A 17,935-nucleotide genomic window follows, 5' to 3' on the forward strand; every position below is an offset into this window, starting at 1 on the left:
CTCCTCAACCTTGGGAAAAATTATAATCATAGAATTGTAGAACTGGAAAGGACCAGGAGGATTGGATAGATGACTCTCCAGTGCCTTCTAACTCTAAATAAGATAGCTCAGTTGGTAGAGCATGAGACTCTTAACCTCAAGGTTGTGGGTTCAAGCCCCATATGGGGCAAAATATTTCAGCATTGCAGAGAGTTGGACTAGATGACCCTGGTGGTCTCTTCCAACTCTGATTATATGAAAGATTCTATGTGGTCACATTTTCTAGGGAGTAATCTAGAAGCAGTGGGGGGGGAGGAGTGAGGTGAATATAGGTGGGGGGGAATGGGAATGTTGAGGGAATTTTGTTCACTTATCTTGAACTGTTGCACTTTCTAACTTGTAAAGAAATGTTAGTTAGAAATAACAAAACAAAACAAAACCCCACCTGAATTTCTCACTCTCCGAAACAATATTTTTGCCTCCTTTGAAAAAGCAATTCTCAAACTCACAACTTCTAATTGCTCCTAATCCTATAGGGATTTAAATGATGATTTAATTTAAATGCACTCAAAACTCTGAAAGTAATGCCTGCCTGCCTCTGCCTGCAATGGACTTCCACACATCTGGAGAAAAATATTTTCAGAGTCCGTCCGTCGCCCCCTTTTTTTGAAATCACATTGTTCTCAGGACCACTAACTTGCTAATCTAGCGGAGAATCGCACCCTCCCCTTTGCCTGCATTCCGATTGGCCGAAAGTTTCCCAGCTTGGTTTTGATTGGGAAACCGCAGAGGATCTCCACCCCACCCCCCACCCCGCGTCACCCCCCCACCCCATACACTCCCGGCTCTTCCCTCCGCCCGGGTTGAAACTGCCTTGCGCTCTGCGGGCGTCTTATATAGTCCGTTTCAAACTCACCATGAGAATCTCGGGAGCTTCCCATCTCTCTCCAGGTCTGTCTTGCCCCCGACTGCAGCGTCTCTCGCAGCGAGCGGGGGCGAGGACGCGCTATTTTGCAGCCTGAAAAAGAGGGGAAAGGAAGAGAAAGCGGGGGATTCCTTGCGAGGAGCCAGAAGAAAGCCGGCAGAGGCAGGAGATGGATGGTGGGGAGACTCGGGCGTTCCTAACTCCGCCAGCACATTCCAGGATGGTGCTCCAAAAGGATTCGTTCCCCTACATTTGATTCTTCTGCTCTCCTGCTTCTTTGCCCAGGAGTTAGAGACCTTAAGATGTCTTTGGCGTTGGGGCTCCTGGGCTTAGTTCTTCTGCATACAGCCCTTTGCAATTACTCAGAAGATCAGTGTAGCTGGAGGGGGAGGTAGGTATTAATACGGACAAATTTCTTGCCTTCAAAACGTGTCGTCGAAAAGTGATGCTGTTTGACCTTCATTCATATGCAGAGGTTTTTCCTTCTCTCTTCGAAATACTGGGTTATGTAGGTTCTTCAAACCTGCTGTGTTCCACGCTAGCAGCTAGAGTTAGAATAAGTCCTGGTAACCATTAAGGGAGTCATTGGTGCAACAGCAGTTCAAGGAGACAGGCAGAAAAAGAAATTAGATTTTGGATGCGGAAGCGGTGCAGGGTGTGAGTCACGGGCTTGTCTAAGCCAACTAAGTTTTACACAGAGTAGACCCATCAAAATGAATGGGCCTAAGTGAGCCAGGCTCATTAACTTCAGTGGGGTCTACTCTGAGTTAGAACCAACAGTGGCTGCAACCCACAGCTTCTTATAAAGAGCAGGGTCAGATTACCTTCAGGGTTTTGCAAAGGGAGCTGGTGATGGGTCTCCTTAACTGGGCCTTTTATGTTGCAAAACCATGTCCTGGTGTTGGTTTGGCATCCTCCTTAACTGAATGATTTTAGGTTTTTCATGGAATTACAATGGGACTTGGCTGCTGGTTATTGTCCCCCCCCCCCCAAAAAAAAAAATATTGGAGTGCAATTCTATATGTGCATACTCAAAAATATGACTTACTGAGTTCAGTGGAAAAGGATTGCAGCCTAACTTGTTCTGATATTTTATGGATAAGAGAAAGAGAGAAGTATTGGAATCTCCTACTGTTCTTTGACAATGGTTTACCAGAAAGACAAGTGAGGTCATACTTATTTGAGAGTTTAACTTTCCTCCTGGCTTAGTAAACATTGATTGCCCTAAACCATCCTTGTGCACAGACCATAATTCTGGTCTTCTGCTAGGGACGCCTAACTTATACTGGCTGAAACTGATTGAGTGGTTTTGTGGACTCTTTTAGGATGATGCTTGTCATTTGAATCTTATAAGTACTGCAAAATAAAATGTACTGTAACATAGGAGAAAAACCTCTGCCTGGGGATTGCTAAATTGGCTCAGTTGGTGGAGCATGACACTGTTAATCTCAGGGTCGCATGTTTGAGCCCCATGTTGGGCCAAAGATTCCTGCATTACAGGGGGTTGAACTAGATAACGTCATGGTTCCTTCCAACTCTGCAATTGTATGATTAGCTAGAGGCATCATTTTAGTGTGCTACAAGTTTTTCTTCATTTTCTGAGCAACCGATTAAATAGGGCAGTCCTTTTTGCAATGTGTGCTGCAGTAGCAAACCGAATCCATAAAGATTTCTGAATTTGGCACCAGAATGGCCTAGTTTGTTTTTTTAATATTATATCCAAGCTTTCTATAATTGAAGCTGGTTTGTGACACTAGTTGCTGTGCTGGTGGTGTCCAGAACACTGACCACACTTCAGTGCATGCATGCCTAGATTGAGATGCAGGGGGTCATAAGAACAGCTGCGCTGGACCAAAGCCTCTGTTTTTAAAAAATAATAATAATTTGACAAGCTGTGTGGCTGGAGGCAATGGTATAACTGGGTAATTTTAGACGGTGGGATTTATGGTCCTAAATCCCTATCGCCCCACCCCCAGTAATGGGTTTTCCTTCGCTTCCATCAAAATGTGTTGAGCCAGCCCTGTTGCGTTCCAGGGCCCTGTTTCTTATTCTGCTGAGTTGGGGCCCCACCACAGAATCATAGAAATGTAGAGTTGGAAGGGGACCCCCAGGGTCATCTAGTCCAGCCCCCTGTGATGCAGGAATCCTGCCCACAGACATCCCTGGGTGGGCTTGAACCACCAAACTTTTGATAAACAGGAAAGCGCACTGACCCATTCCACCACGGGATCATCTGCCCTAAAGTCCTGTCCTAAGGGCACCACTGGCTAGAGGAGAAAACATTGGAGTTAGACTGAAGCTTCTGAGCTATTGTGGCTTGTGGGACTCAAAATGTTTCTGATACCTGAACATGGTGGCTATGCGATTCCTCCACAGTTGGAGGTAGTAACGTGTCTGAATGCCACTTGTTGGAAACTGCAGGAGAGGACAGTGCTCTTGGGCTTGGGTCTTGCTTGCGGCTGTCTCACAGTCATCTGTTTGGCCACCATGAGAACAGGATGTTGGACTAGACGGGCCATTGGATTGATGCAGCAGGGTCCTTTTGCTGTCTTATACTGAGTCAGACCACTAGTCCATCTAGGCCAGCCATGTCCAAAATCCATATTGGGGTAAAATTCTACAAAAAAACTTCAATCCTAAAAAAAAAAAAACCTCAACAACTTTGGGGTAAAATCATAAAAAGCTCAACAACTTTGGTCGGCCTTCACGCTTGATTGGCCCTCTTTGAAAATAGTTTGGGCACCCCTGATCTAGGCTGATGTTTTCTAGACTGATGGGCAGCAGCTCTCCAGGGTTTCAGACAGGGATTGGCCCTGGGCCCTTCTGCATGCAAAGCAGAGGCTCTACCACTGGGCTATGGCGCTTCCCAATTTCAAAAAGCAACAAAAGAAGACGTCATACTTCCTTTGTGTAGAATGCTGAAATGTGACGCAGTGATGGTGGGGTAGGCTGGAGGGAAGGAGGCAGAGCCTGTGTCTGCCCACTTATAGGACATCATATTAAGCAGAGACCATGAGAAGTCAATGCAGAGATTGGAGCACGGCTGGCTTGGCCAGTTTAGCCTCCTCTGTATGGCAGCCCCTTGTGGCATGCAATACAGTAGCCGAGCTGAGAAATACTGGAGATTTGTTGTTGTTTTTTTGCACGTTTCAGCTTAAATGGTAACCTTGCACTTGAAATGCACTCAGAGAATGTATTGACAGTTTGCATTGGAATTATCATAAATTCACCATCATTTATTTCCTTCCCACATAATTTAGTATAGTTGTATCCTGTGGGAAATGCAAGGAAGAATGACAACATTGTTAGGTTGTAGGGGGCGCTTTGAAAGCTAGTGGTTTTTTAAAAAGTCTCACTGAACAAGCCATGCTGGGTTTGGTGAGCAAATGCTCTGTTTCAATTTCCCCTCTTTTAGCAGCTGTTCCCCGGGGGAGGTGGAGCAGTCCAGGCCCTTGCTACCTTATAGAGCAAAGGTTGCTGCTGCAGCTCAGCTGAATCAATTCAGCTGTTGAGCCACAGACAGCTGACGATAGTTGTTGTGTTATTATTATTATTTTCATCGTTATTACACAATCACTGCGCATAACACTTTTTAGGGAGTGCAAGCGGACGAGTCTCCATCCTGATGGGTTTATGATCCAAAATGCAACGTAGGGAAAACATCAGAGGAAGGGGAGTCAGGATAAGCAAGGGCCCCTCCAAACTGGCGCTTTATTGCGGGTGTATTCTGCAATGTTTACATTTGCAAACTGCACTGAACCCTTTAGATCGTATTGAAGGCATAGTTTAATAGGTCTTTTTATATGAAAATAATTGAACTCAGACACTTGCATTTTTCCAGGGTTGATGACTAACCAGTATTGATTGAGATTGCCCAGTATAATCTGACCCAGAGGTCATAGACTATGTACCAACCACTTCTCTCTTAAGCCTTAAAATGAAGGGGAGGGAGTATAAAAAAGGGGGGGTGCTTGTTCCTCTCATTAATCCTGTAGGACAACTGTTCTTCCTCCTGTGTCCTTTGCAGAATGTCCAAGATGAAAATGGGAAGCGGGGGGGGGGGGTATCTGCAGGCAAAGCAGCGTTTTGAAAATAACTCACAGCTGCAGGGCAGAATAATTTAGATTGCAAGAACTTTGAAGAATTCAACCTTGTGGGTTAGTTCTACTCCGAGAAGACTCACATAAATTAGTGGGCATGACTTATTTGTGCACATTCATCTTAATAGGTCTACCCTGAGTAAAACTTAGTTGGCTACACAAACCTTCTGTTTTCTGAGTATTCTATGAATATGAATGAACCATGTACTGCAGTCCATGAACAGGGGAACCCTCAGACTTCATTCATAAAGAAGTGGCCCACTGTGTCTTCTAGCATAATGCGTTTGCTTTTGTGGGGCCTCTAGAGGGCAGCATAACAGGGTTTCGGAGGGGCGTGTCGGGTGTGTGACACAGCTGCGCATCTGTTTCTCAGTGATCTTGATCCTTTGCAGAGCAGATGAGTCACTTTTGCTGCGAAATGGCAAGTCGCTCCAGAGTCTTCAACCATCTGGACGGCATCGTGCTGCAAGAGACATCTTTTCTGTCCATGGATTGGGAATAGGATGTCCAGGTGTCCTACTTTACAGGAGAAAGCCCTCTGTTCCAAGGGTGGGGAACCTTGGGCCCAGCAGCCAAGTGCAGCCCTTCAGGTCTCTGGCCCTCGGAACTCTCTCCAGGCCACGCCCTTTTCTAATAAGCCACACCCCCAGTGGCTCCTGCGTTGCACCCTGAGTGTTTTGCCAGGCTGAGCTCCATCCCTATACTCTGGTAATGCCTCTGGTTTGTCTGGATGCAAGATAGAGAAGAGTGTGTGACACCATGTGGAAAGTAGGGAAGTGGACATATGTTGCTCCACCCACTTTGGGCTCTGGCCCTGCCTACCACTGGCATGTGGCCCCTGGAAGGTTTTCCAGAAGTTAATGCAGCCCTGACACTGAAATTTGTTCCCTCCCCCTGCTGTGTGGCCTAAATCCAGATAATGGGCTCTAGCCCAATGCTAGTCCTACTCACAGTAAACCCATGGAGATTAACGGACTGGTCTAACTTAGGCTCAGGGTAACTGAATCTCCTCTGAGTTAAACTTCATTGTGTTATAACAATAAGAAGGGAGAGTGGCAGGAACCTTCAACTTATTTACAAATGTTTAGCACCTAAGCCACCAAACAGGTCACCAACTTCCTCCTTCTGCTGAGATGTATTTCTGTTTAAAGTAGAGTGATTATGTCTAAATTTTCATTTTAACATATACGCTAGCACCATACATTTTTGGTGGTGGTGAAAAACAAAGTGCCAGTACTCATATATTGATAAAAATGCTGTGAGCGCCAGAACAAAATGGCTGCCATGGGCAGCGAAAAAAAGAGGTGACTGTGCTCCGTACCGGTGAAGATAACCACAAAAAAGCTATTGCACTGGCATATTTAGAGTTTGTACAAATCTGTGTCTTTTGTCATTTTTTGTGATGCATTTCATCTGTTTTGACAAAGAGTAAGGAGCAACTCTAACTGGGGAGAGAAGGGTGATCTGAACAGGTGTTAATGATGCAGAGACAAGCTCTGAGAATGTGGTTGAGAAATACTCATGGGACTCATTATCGGCCACTGTGTCTCCCTGAGAGCTCTCCAGCTGCCAGGGCCAGCTCTGACATTAGTTAGGTGCTGGAGAACAGCAGCAATAGTCAGGGGTGGCCCAAAAATCTTGTTGCCACTCCATGCCATACACCACTGCAGGGCAGCCCAGGATGTTCGGTCGCTCCAGGAAAAACTGGAAAAGCCACCGCTCTGCCTCTTCCTCCTCTCTGGAGGCACCATTGCCTGGAGGCAGCCCAGGGATTAAAAAGAGGCTGGAATGGAGCATGTGGCACAGCAGCGGCACCCCTCTCAGCTGTCTGGAGGCTGCCCCAGTGTGCCTCATGGGTGGGCTGACCCTGGTCCACTGCACTGGCCATTGGTGATGGGTAGACATTTTTTCACACCTGAGAGCAGCAGACTAGCTTGGGAGGGTGCTATGTAGTACACACAGCTCTGTTCTCCAATGTCTCACCTCTCACACCCTTTCAAACCCCTTCTCAGCCCTAACTTGCCTCTCTTTACTGATATTCTTACGAAACCAGTTGTTGCCTTCTACCTGACTGATGTGGGAGACCGGTGGCGCTGTGGGTTAAACCACAGAGCCTAGGACTCAGAAGGTCGGCGGTTCGAATCCCCACGACGGGGTGAGCTCCCATTGTTCGATCCCTGCTCCTGCCAACCTAGCAGTTTGAAAGCACGTCAAAGCGCAAGTAGATAAATAGGTACTGCTCTGGCGGGAAGGTAAACGGCATTTCCATGCGCTGCTCTGGTTTGCCAGAAGCGGCTTAGTCATGCTGGCCACATGACCCAGAAGCTGTACGCCGGCTCCCTCGGCCAATAAAGCGAGATGGGCGCCGCTACCCCAGAGTCGGTCACAATTGGACCTAATGGTCAGGGGTCCCTTTACCTTTACCTGACTGATGTATGTCCTGACTTTCTTGGGAAGAGACGAAACTGCCCTGGCTTCCTTGTTATACTAACTCCATTCCGCTATCCCTTGCAGTGGTCTGTCGCAGGAATCGGGCAGCGTGGAACAGATCTCCTTGCACTGTGCTGAGGGATCCCTGGAGTGGTTGTACCCAGCGGGAGCCTTGCGCCTGAGCCTTTTCCCCCGCCTTCCCACAGGCACCACCGGCAGAGAGAACCCCAGGCGGGTGACAGCCTGCATCAAGTCCTCCAACAGCTTCCGAGGAGCTCAGATTTACTTGGAGAGGGACGGTGTCTTGGAGCTCCTCCTCTCGGAGGCCGACGCTACCTTGCAGCCAAAGGTGCGCTGTTTTAGCTGGCTGCCCAAGGAGAAGATTGCCCTGTTCCTCCAGTCCACCTTGCACCAGGACATCAGCCGCCGGATCGCTGCCTTCCGCTACGAGCTGCGGGGTGACTGGAACTCCCGCTTCTCGTGGCCGTCCAGAAACCTCAGCATGGAAGGTAAAGTTCTTTTGGCTTTCATGGCTGGGTTTGAAGAGAACATTTGTGATGCATCCGTGGTAGTATTTTCTCAAGCTTTTATCTTCTAGCTTATCAAACCCAGAAACAACCATCTTCTCCACATGTGAGCAGCCCATTCAGCCGTGCCAAATCATGGCTTGTACTAAGCATGGTTTAGAACCCAAACCATGGTTTGAGCTTCCAAACATATAGGCAACCCATGGTTTACTGTTGTTTTACCATCTCACCACTTCCATTTCCATGGTGCAGGGGGCTGTAACTTTGTCAATTTAGCCATCATGCCAAAACAGAGTTAAGCCTCCTTAAGCATGACATAATTGTGGATTCAGCTTAAAATAAATGTGACCCCCCCCCCCTTTCATAAAACTGTACAGGGAAATGTCAGAGGGACACTTCTTCTCTCCCGCTTCCAGATCAGGGTAGGATTACAGGGCAGTGTATATGCCCATTTTCAGAAATCTAACATAGACCAAGGAAGTTCTGCTGCTGGGGAGCGGCATTCAATTCACCCAGTTCCTTGGACCTTGGGACCCCCAAACTCAAAATTGGTTCTGCTTTTCTTCAAGAGGAATATAAGTTGAAGGACAAACAACTCTGAAGTAGAGCAGTTTGGTATAGTTCCTTAACCTTTACTTATGGAACCCCCACATTCAAAGCGTGAGACTTTTAATCTCCTGGTTGTGGGTTAGAATCCCAGATTGGACAAAGGGTTCCTGCATTGCAGAAGGTTGGACTAGATGACCCTTGTGGTCCCTTCCAACTCTTTGATTCTGTGAAAGATGGTCTTCCTCTGAATACAAGATTCGGGAAAGGCATAATCAGCATTCCTCCCTGTTGCTGGCTGTTCACCTGCCTTCTGCCAAATGAGCAGTGAAAAAGGCAAGGGAATAGGACCAGCATCCTCTTAGCTGGCTCTTTCCCTCTGCCTTGCAGTAATGCAGATTTGGCCCAGAAGAAGATAGCAAGCCAATGGGCAGTGATAGTGACACTGGCAAGGAGGGGCAGGGTTTTAGATTTAGGTTTATTAAATGTGTATATTGCTTCTCGCTAAAAGGTCCTGAAGCGATATACAAGTAAGTGGAAAATACAGAAATAAATATTCAAAAACATATTTAAAAGAATATAATAAAATGTAATAGCATTGGTGCTGCCAACAATCCCCAGGAAAGGAAATATATATTTGCCTGGCGCTGCAGTGATGCTAAGTTTGGGGCCAGGCAGGCCTCCCTAGGGAGAGCATTCCATACAGAAGGGCTTACTGCAGTGAAGGCTCTTTCTCTTGACACCACACTCTGTGCCTGGCTTGCAGGGAAGGGCTTTGGATGATGATCTCCGGGGCCAGGCAGGCTCACCTAGGGGTCCCCCTGTATAAGACTTTATAGGTCAAAACTCGCTCAGGATATTTTGCCCAGGATCCTTTGAAATCTGAAGTTGACACTTAGGAGGTAAGGTAAAGGTAAAGGTACCCCTGCCCGTACGGGCCAGTCTTGACAGACTCTGGGGTTGTGCGCCCATCTCACTTAAGAGGCCAGGGGCCAGCGCTGTCCGGAGACACTTCCGGGTCACGTGGCCAGCGTGACAAAGCTGCATCTGGCGAGCCAGAGCTGCACACGGAAACGCCGTTTACCTTCCCGCTGGTAAGCGGTCCCTATTTATCTACTTGCACCCGGAGGTGCTTTCGAACTGCTAGGTTGGCAGGCGCTGGGACCGAGCAGCGGGAGCTTAGGAGCTTAGGAGGTAGGGATAGACAAATATGTCAATTGCAGGCTTTCTCAGTTTCTCACTTTTCCAGTACAATTCCTCCCATTTTAGCTCAGCTGGTAGAGCATGTGACTCTTAATCTCAGGGTCACGGGTTCAAGCCCCATGTTGGGCAAACGATTCCTGCATTGCAGGGGTTTGGACTAAATGATGTTCATGGTCACTTCCAACTCTACAATTCTATTATTTCTACATAAGCTTTTTTTTTAGTTCCCATCCATGAAGTTCTCCTAATATACACATTTACTATGCAATCTGCCCTAATATACACATCTTTGCAAACCAATTTCCTCTAATATAATGCATTTCTCTATATTATTTCCACTAATATATGCATTTTATGCATGCTTTACCCCAGTATGTGCATTTTTGCGCACATTATTTGGCTGGGGAAATGCATTGCAAAATTTGGAGAAGCTCCCGTTTTGAAAGATAGATGTGTTTCGGTTTGCATATTGTTTTGGAAAATGTACATTACCTTTGAACATGAACTGAATTGAATTCATCCCCCATCCCCATTCAGGGAAGAAAAGATCAAGGGAGGCTCAGTGCTCTCAAGCTCTATTTCCAAGCTTTCCAGAATCATTTCCCTGGATATTGCTAGGAACTGAATCCTGGAACAGATGAATATTTGCATCATATTCTTATGCCTATTGTGTTGCAAGTGGCACATGCGTAGGATCATGAGCCACTGTGGTGTAGTGATTAGAGTGCTGGACTAGAGCCTGGGAGACCTGGGTTCAAATCTCCACTCAGCCATGAAGCTCGCTGGGCCAGTCATTGCCTCTCAACCTAACCTAGCACACAGGGTTGCCTTGAGCTCCTTGAAGGAAAAGGAGGCTATAAATGTAAAATTAAACAAAATAAATAAGGAAGAAACATGACATTCAGGGCTATTATAGGTCCTGCTGGAAAGAAAGAGTGCATGTAGCTGGGGCTGTTTGCATTTTCCTTGGTGTGGAAATAAGGTTGCCACACAACCAGAAAATTTATGTCCTGATCGGAATGGTGTCCTTTTTAGCCTAAGTGTGAGGAAGCTTTTTCAGCCCTGGGGCTGCATTCCCTCGTGGTCAACTTTCCGGGGGCCACATTTCAGTGCTGGGTGGGGCCAGGGGCAAAAGTCTGTGGGACGATGGATGTGACTCATTCCCTTGCGCAGTGCCATAGCCCAATCCAAGAGTTGGTTTAGCAATTCCAGGCTCAAACAGCACACTGGGCTTTCTCCAGGCAGGCAAGAAAGCGTTCCTTTCACAAAGCAACACCTTTCTATGAGTCCTGTGACTCATATATCCTTAAAAAAAAGAAGTCTTTCCCTACTTGGGGTAAAGGAACTCTGCACATGCTCTGAGGCACCCTGATGCTAGAGCATTTGCAAACCAAACGTGGAAACAGTCTTAATTTGCTTCCCAGGCTTAGGAAAGCGGAAACTCCTTTTGCTGTTGTTGCATTTCAAGGACTCCGAATGCTGTGTGGGCCTCCCTCACGGCAAGGGGAGGAGGTGGGCAAGTAACCCAAGCCGTCTGGAGTGTGCTCAGCAATCGAAAACACAAGGCCGAAGAAGGAACATCTAATCGGCCTCATCTCTGAGCTAACAAAAGTCCAGTGTGCGGCAGCTCGTAGCGGAGTCACCCGCCAAGACGTTCAGCTGCATCTCAGATAAGGCCTGAACATGGTTACCATAGCAACCCTAGGCATTCTCCCCAACTGGGGAATGACTTTTTTAAAAAAAAAACCAAAAACTTTTTACTAGGCTTTGTCTTGAGAAATGTTGGCACCTAGGGCCAGAGTTAGGCACACTTGAGTCCTACCAGCTTAGCTCTCTAATGCCAATGGGATTGTGACCAGAGGGCATTTTAGGAAAATAGAAGGCTGCCTTCTACAAAGCCAGGCCATTTTGTCAGGCCTATTTGTTTATTACATTTCTATCCCGCCTTCTCCTTCAAGGAGTTCAGCATGGTTCTCCCTTCCCCCATTTTATCCTTGCAACAACCCTGTGAGGTAGACTAGACTAAGAAGCTGATTAGTTTCAAGCAACCTTCTACAGGTACTTAAACCTAAGAAGACCAATTAGTTGGAGCGTGGTGCTCATAATGCCAAAATTTCTATTTTGTTTGGCTGTAAATCTTAACTCTTATTAAGTATATTCTTTCCATTAAACACTAGGAGCAGAAGGGGAAGCTTAAAGCTAAACCTTTTAGTTTAGGGTTTTTTATGTTTCATATCTATCTGTCGGTCTATAGCTAGTTATGGAAAATGAGAATTTATGTTGAGTTAATTTTGTTTATAGAATTTAGGTTTAAAAAACACCCCACCTCTGCATATGCCAACTTGACATTTAATACATGAAGAGTTTGAAAACTCGCAACAACCCTGTGAGGCAGGTTAGGCTGAGAGGCAGGGACTGGCCCAAGGTCACCCATTGAGCTTCAGGGCTGAGTAACTGTGAAAGCCTCATCTCCCAGCTTTTAGCCCAACTCTCTAACCACAACACCCTTCCTGATCAAGGATGAGGAAACTGTGGCCCTCCAGATCTTGATGGGAGTCAGTCTGAATGGTCAACAGCCAGCGATGATGGGAATTGCAATTCAACAACTTCAGGAGGGGCACTGGTTCCTCACATATTGTCTGGCAGTGGCTTTCAAGGCATTTGGTCCGGGAATCTTTCCCAGCTCTTCCTGCTCAGCAGAGAAGCCCCACATAGAGCTCATTGCAGGAATCCAGTCTTGAAGTAACCAGTGCATGAACTGCTGTGGCCAAGTTTTCCCAGTCCAGGAGCAGTTGATGATATTGTACCAGTCACAGCTGATAAATGATGCCTCTAGCCACAGAGGCTGAGTCTCTAGTGTCAAAGATGCATAGAGTGTACCAGCCACTTTCCATATTTTCAAGTGAAAATCACCTGGCCCAAACATGCCCTGGACTGCTATTTCTCCTTCCCCTCCATAGATGAAGCAAACTTTTCACGATGCCTTTCTACGCTTTACTTCAGCCTCCCCTCATTCTCCGCATCCCTTCTCTAAAGAAGAACAATTGGCATGAACTCAGTTTGAGTGACTGTTTCTTTTTTTCTCTTTGGAAGATGCAGGGAGCTGCCGTCCGTGTAACAACACTGAGATTCTGATGGCCGTTTGCACTAGTGATTTTGGTGAGTACACCTTCCTCAACGTCACGTTTTCCGCTCCTCTCTTCAGCATCGTAAATTGAAGCTGCCTTATACTGAGTCATTGGTCCATCTAGCTCAGTATTGCCCACACTGACTGGTAGCAACCGCTCAGGATTTCAGACTTCTGGACTGCCCAATTTGCTTAGTAATCCTTATTGCATTCATCATTGCAACCAACCCTGTGATTGTGATTTACTTGCCTAATGTTACCCAGGGACCCAGACCTAAGAACTGTTAATTGCACGGCGCTCTCTTTTGCCTTTTCCTTTTACATGGGAAAAAATGCCATAGAAATGACTCTTAATAATGCATGTGCAGCTGTGAAAGCTAAAGTCTGCCCTTCTGGAACTCTGTCCCTGAATGCTGCTTAAGTAGCTAACCAGGAGCTGCCTGCCTGCCAGTCCGGGCTGAGGCACCAGCAGCCAAAGCTGCCCCCACAGAGCAACTCGCTCCCCAGCTGGGACGATGTGGCCTTTCCATTCTCCCCTTTAAATGCCTGCACACTCAAGGCTGTCCGGCTCAGTGGGCAGTTGCCAATTATTGCCCCGCACGCTCTGCTAACCTCCAGATTTGCAACCCTAAACAATAGAGGAAGGGGGTCAGGGGGTCCGCTGGCTGCCCACTCCAAAGTTCCCATGGCAACCAGGAAGTCAAACAGGAGAACAAGGGGATTTGCCACGCCGGATCAGATCACGAGCCTGTCAGAATGATCTCGGAGGGGCTAATTCTTGCTGATTTGGAGGAAGCCAAAGGCACCTGCGTGCAAGCAGGCTAATAGCTGGATTCCTCTCCATAATTGGCTAGATCTGACCAGTTATACTCAGCTGTAGCCTTAGAGCTGGGTGCCACTACAGAACCACTTCTGTTGATTGATTTGGTTTTGTTTTCATGCTGCCTTTCAGTGCAGGGACCGCCAGTGTGGCTGAGAAAAATAAAAATAATAAAACAAGCCCAGCAGCAATAAAGTAGAGCATTGATTTAGAAATGCCAGCAAATACATAAAAGCCAAGCAAGCAAAACCAAACTGAAATAACTGATTTGTTTGTGGACAAATGCATGCCAAAACAAGTAAGTTTTGCTGTTTGCCTAAAGCAGGGATGGGGGACCAATATCGGATCCTGGGGCCAAGTGGGGCCCTCCAGGCAACTCTGTCTGGCCCTCAGAGATCTCTCCAAGCCACACTTGCCAGCCCTGCTCCATGACCACCTCAAGTGCTTTTGCCTAGCCAGAATATGTCCTTGAACTGTGGCAAAGCCTCTTGTTTCCTGAGTAGAAGACAGAGAGAGCTGCGTGTCAAAACTTCTGACTTTTGCAGCGCTGGAGTGCAGCCTATTGTACAAAAATAAGGGCCACATCACCTGCTCCATCCACTCTTTGCCTCTGGATCCACCCAAGCTTACTGTTGAGGGGTGAACTACAGTTCTCAGGATTTTTTTGGGAGGGGGATATGCTTTAAATGTGCTTTAGATGCATGATGTGTGCATATGGACGTAGCCAGGATTTTTGTGTGGGGGGGGTCATGACTTTGGGGGGCAGAACTGATGTGATTAGTTAAGTATTTCTATTGTTTTACTTGATTTGGGGGGCAGCTGCCTCCCTGCTCCCCCTTGACTACGTCCATGTGTGTGTGCACATCTGTGGTTTGTAGGATTTCACACACACATACACACAGTTGGGTTTTATCAGTGTGTCGCTGCTCTGTAAGTAATTGTTGACATTGTATTGATATATCTCATTGACTGTGCTATTTTTAGTCTTTAAACTGCCGTCCATTTGGATTTGATTTGCTATTTTCTCTCTCTCTGTGTGTGTGTTTTGTAAAACTGCTGTTGGCCAGTATATATATTTAAAACAAACAAACAAACGTTTCTGTTTTCTCCACTCCTTCCACCCCTGCAGTCATCCGTGGCAATATCCGGACAGTCTCCAATGACATGGAGTCGCAAGAATCCATCATCAGCGTCGGTGCCACCCGGATCCACCGCCAGAAGTTTGCCTTGTTCCAACCGGTTGGCAAATATGGGAAATCCACGGGCAGCATCCGTACTCTGCTGCGGTGTGGGGTGAAGCCGGGACCTGGCAGCTTCCTGTTCACTGGGTGGCTGCATTTTGGGGAGGCTTGGCTCAGCTGCGCTCCTCGCTACAAAGACTTCCGCCACATCTATGAGGGTGCGCGCCAAGCTCACGAAAACCCCTGCGAAGTCTCCTTGGACTGATCTGTTGATGGGAAGTGGGTGGCAGGAGTCGATTTTGCCAAGAGGGCAGGATCCACACACACAAAGCACACCGTGACCATGCTGGAAATGGCATTTCCTGGCTTAACAGTGGGAGACGAGAGCTGTCTTTTGAACCCAGAGGGAACAAGCTCTTTTCTTTCCTGTATGAGACTGATGGCCCTGCCCATAACTTTCTCATTGGGTCTCTCCAGCAAAGGGAGGAATTGTAGGCCAAGCAAAAGGGTGACTGAGCTGCTCTCTGGTTAGATTGGAACATGCCACAAATTGCATAAAGGGAATTGAGACTCTCCCAGTGTGGGAAATGTTGTCTTGCTCAGGACTTCTTGATCCTATTATTTACTGGAGCGCCAAATCAAACCCACACCTAAAAATAAGTGCATGGTGCCCTTCCTGAGTTCTGCCCCCTCCCAGCAAACCCCTATTGCTATTGCCTATGGATCACATATGCATTACCATCCCTCCTAACAGGAAATAGCATCACAGACAAGGAGACACTTCATTCGCTGCTCTTGCCTCCTTCCCAGTTTCCAGATGAGCTAAGGAAGCCTGCAAAGCGACCTCGTCTGTCTCTCCCTTCTGCGGCTTCCTTAACAGGAATGAGATTCCCTTTTGAAAAAGTACAGTCTTGGTTTTCATTGGCACACCTTCATTCAATCAAACATGGCAGAAGACATCGGGTAGGAAGACAAAGTGAGCAAGCAGTAGAGGTGAGAAGTCCGTTTGCCCCTTCTTGGGCAGGCGGTTCTGCAGGCGGGCCTCAGACCTCCATGTGAACTGGTGAATGGCAGGCCGGATCATTTCCTGCTGCTAAATCAGCCAGTGGTGGCAGGAATTTGAAGGGTGTTCCCCTGGGCACAGGACCAACCGCCCAATGGCAGCGCTTAACCCCACGCCCAGAGCCAGGATATATTGTGGGCATGCCTGGCCCCTCTCTTCCTGCACTGGTTCTGGAGGATCAGGCTCCATTGGATCACAACATGGAATTTTCCTACCTGATTGAATTGTGGATCCTGGATCGTTCATTCCTGCTGGCGTGCTTTGCTCAGTGCACACCTTTTTTTCAAAAGGCCTGAATCAGCATAACACTTGAGATGCCACAGATATGGCTATAGTTCAAAGGCGGGCAACCTGTTGGCCCTGCATATGTTGCTAAACTCCCATCATTTGTAGACAGCATGGCCAGTGTTGAGGGACGATGAACTTGTAGGTACACCCAAATCCTGCAGGGCTACAGGGTCCCCAACCCTATTATACTCAACCTTTCATGTTTCTCTGCCCCTATGAATTCCAAATCTAGATAATCTAGTCCATTGGATATGGATTTCTAACCCAGCTTCAATGATGAGCTCAGCTGTTAAGGACCTAACCCCAGGTATTGTTGCAGCTTTTTCCTGGCAAGAAAATTTAATTCCCTGTCCCTAACCTAGGGGTGAACCCCCTGCCTCTCTCCAGATGTTGTTGGACCCCCGCCTTGTTGAGGTGTGGGTTTTTTATATGTGTCATTTTTTTCTTTTGCTTGTTTGTTCTTACATATTTGAAAACCTAATAAAAACAAATTTAAAAACACAGGTTCAGAAAATGCAAAACAAACAAGCAAGCAAAAGAATTTAAGCTTCAGAAATTAGCCTGTCTACAAACCACCTTAAATCAGTTTTATTAATCCAGTTTAAATTAAACCACTGAAAATCTCAGTTTAGGTAAACCCTTAAAACTAGTTTTCAGTCCAGTAATTATTATTATTATTTTTACAAGTGAGGATTGAAGGAGTATCATGTGCACTAAAGTTATAACGATACCAAATTTGAGATTTTGTTTTTTAAATCTAAATTCTATTGTAAGGTTTATGTGTATGTGTGGTTTCTTTCATTTTCTTTTCTTTTAAAAAGTAAAATGTTAATATAAAGTGAATCACCACAGTCAGAAAGACACTGCCAGATGCATTTGGGCCGTCTGTAGTAATTTTTAGACCAAAAGCGAAACAAAATGCTGAGAAGATCTGTAATATTTTAAATATAGTTTTTGTACATATTCATGTCTGTGTACAGGTCAAGAGAGACAAATCTGACTCTATGTAGCTTGTAATGGTGGGATTTCTTTTCCATTATTTGTTCTTTTTTAATCTTGCATTTGTTTTGGGGCTGGGAGGGTACATTAAAAATGCTTCTTAGTAATGCCTGATCTATGGTGATTTCTCTCCCTGGCTGGGTTTATTCTTTCGCCCCTTGGCAGTCTTCAAACAAAATGAACGGAGCACTCGAAAGAGCTGGAGGATGGTCAGCTAGATAATTATTTGTCTAGGGAAGCAGCCGAAACAGCAGCGGTCAAACGAGCTCGAATAATTTAACAAGCTCTGGAATGTGCAGTAGCGAAGGACAAGGCCGGAGCATTGATTTTGGCACCTGAGGCGGAAAATCCCAATGAGTTGCGCATTGCACACATAAGTACACACACGTATAATAACTGACCAGTTGCCACCTTTGACGAGTTTCCCAGAAGTGCAACTCAGTGAGCGATGAGAATGGAAGTATTGGGACACAGAGCTCTGTTGCTTCAAGTGTTTTCCTCCATTGCCCAATGCGCTTGTTGTAGAAGCAGGGGTCGGGAACCTCAGGCCTGGGGGGCCAAATGTGGGCCTCTAGACCAGGCTTCCTCAAACCTCGGCCCTCCAGATGTTTTGAGACTACAATTCCCATCATCCCTGACCACTGGTCCTGCTAGCTAGGGATCATGGGAGTTGTAGGCCAAAAACATCTGGAGGGCCAAGGTTGAGGAAACCTGCTCTAGACTTCTATCCTGCCTTTCTCTGGCCCT

The 17,935-nt window shown here is 46.7% G+C and overlaps 2 protein-coding genes across 3 annotated transcripts in view; one reads left to right on the forward strand and one right to left on the reverse strand.

The window, feature by feature from the left end:
• Positions 1–810: 810 nt before the first annotated feature.
• METRN (meteorin, glial cell differentiation regulator) lies at positions 811–17,295 on the forward strand. Of its 2 annotated transcripts, none has more exons than XM_083711018.1 (4): positions 811–1,295; positions 7,519–7,943; positions 12,804–12,869; positions 14,787–17,295. In XM_083711018.1, the coding sequence occupies exons 1-4, from the start codon at positions 1,207–1,209 to the stop codon at positions 15,101–15,103; spliced, it is 897 nt and encodes a 298-aa protein (XP_083567144.1). In that variant the 5' UTR covers positions 811–1,206; the 3' UTR covers positions 15,104–17,295. The 2 variants fall into 2 exon arrangements, with proteins under 2 accessions (XP_083567144.1, XP_083567145.1); XM_083711019.1 differs by having other exon boundaries at positions 12,810–12,869.
• Positions 15,071–17,935, reverse strand: part of XPO6 (exportin 6) — a 145,072-nt gene continuing 142,207 nt past the window's right edge. The window contains exon 25 of the transcript XR_014557714.1: positions 15,071–15,081. The gene's annotated coding sequence lies outside the window, so the exon portion shown is untranslated. The remainder of the gene's footprint in view (positions 15,082–17,935) is intronic.

The sequence above is a fragment of the Podarcis gaigeae genome (assembly GCF_964106915.1).
Source record: "Podarcis gaigeae genome assembly, chromosome: 14".
Classification (NCBI taxonomy): domain Eukaryota; kingdom Metazoa; phylum Chordata; class Lepidosauria; order Squamata; family Lacertidae; genus Podarcis; species Podarcis gaigeae.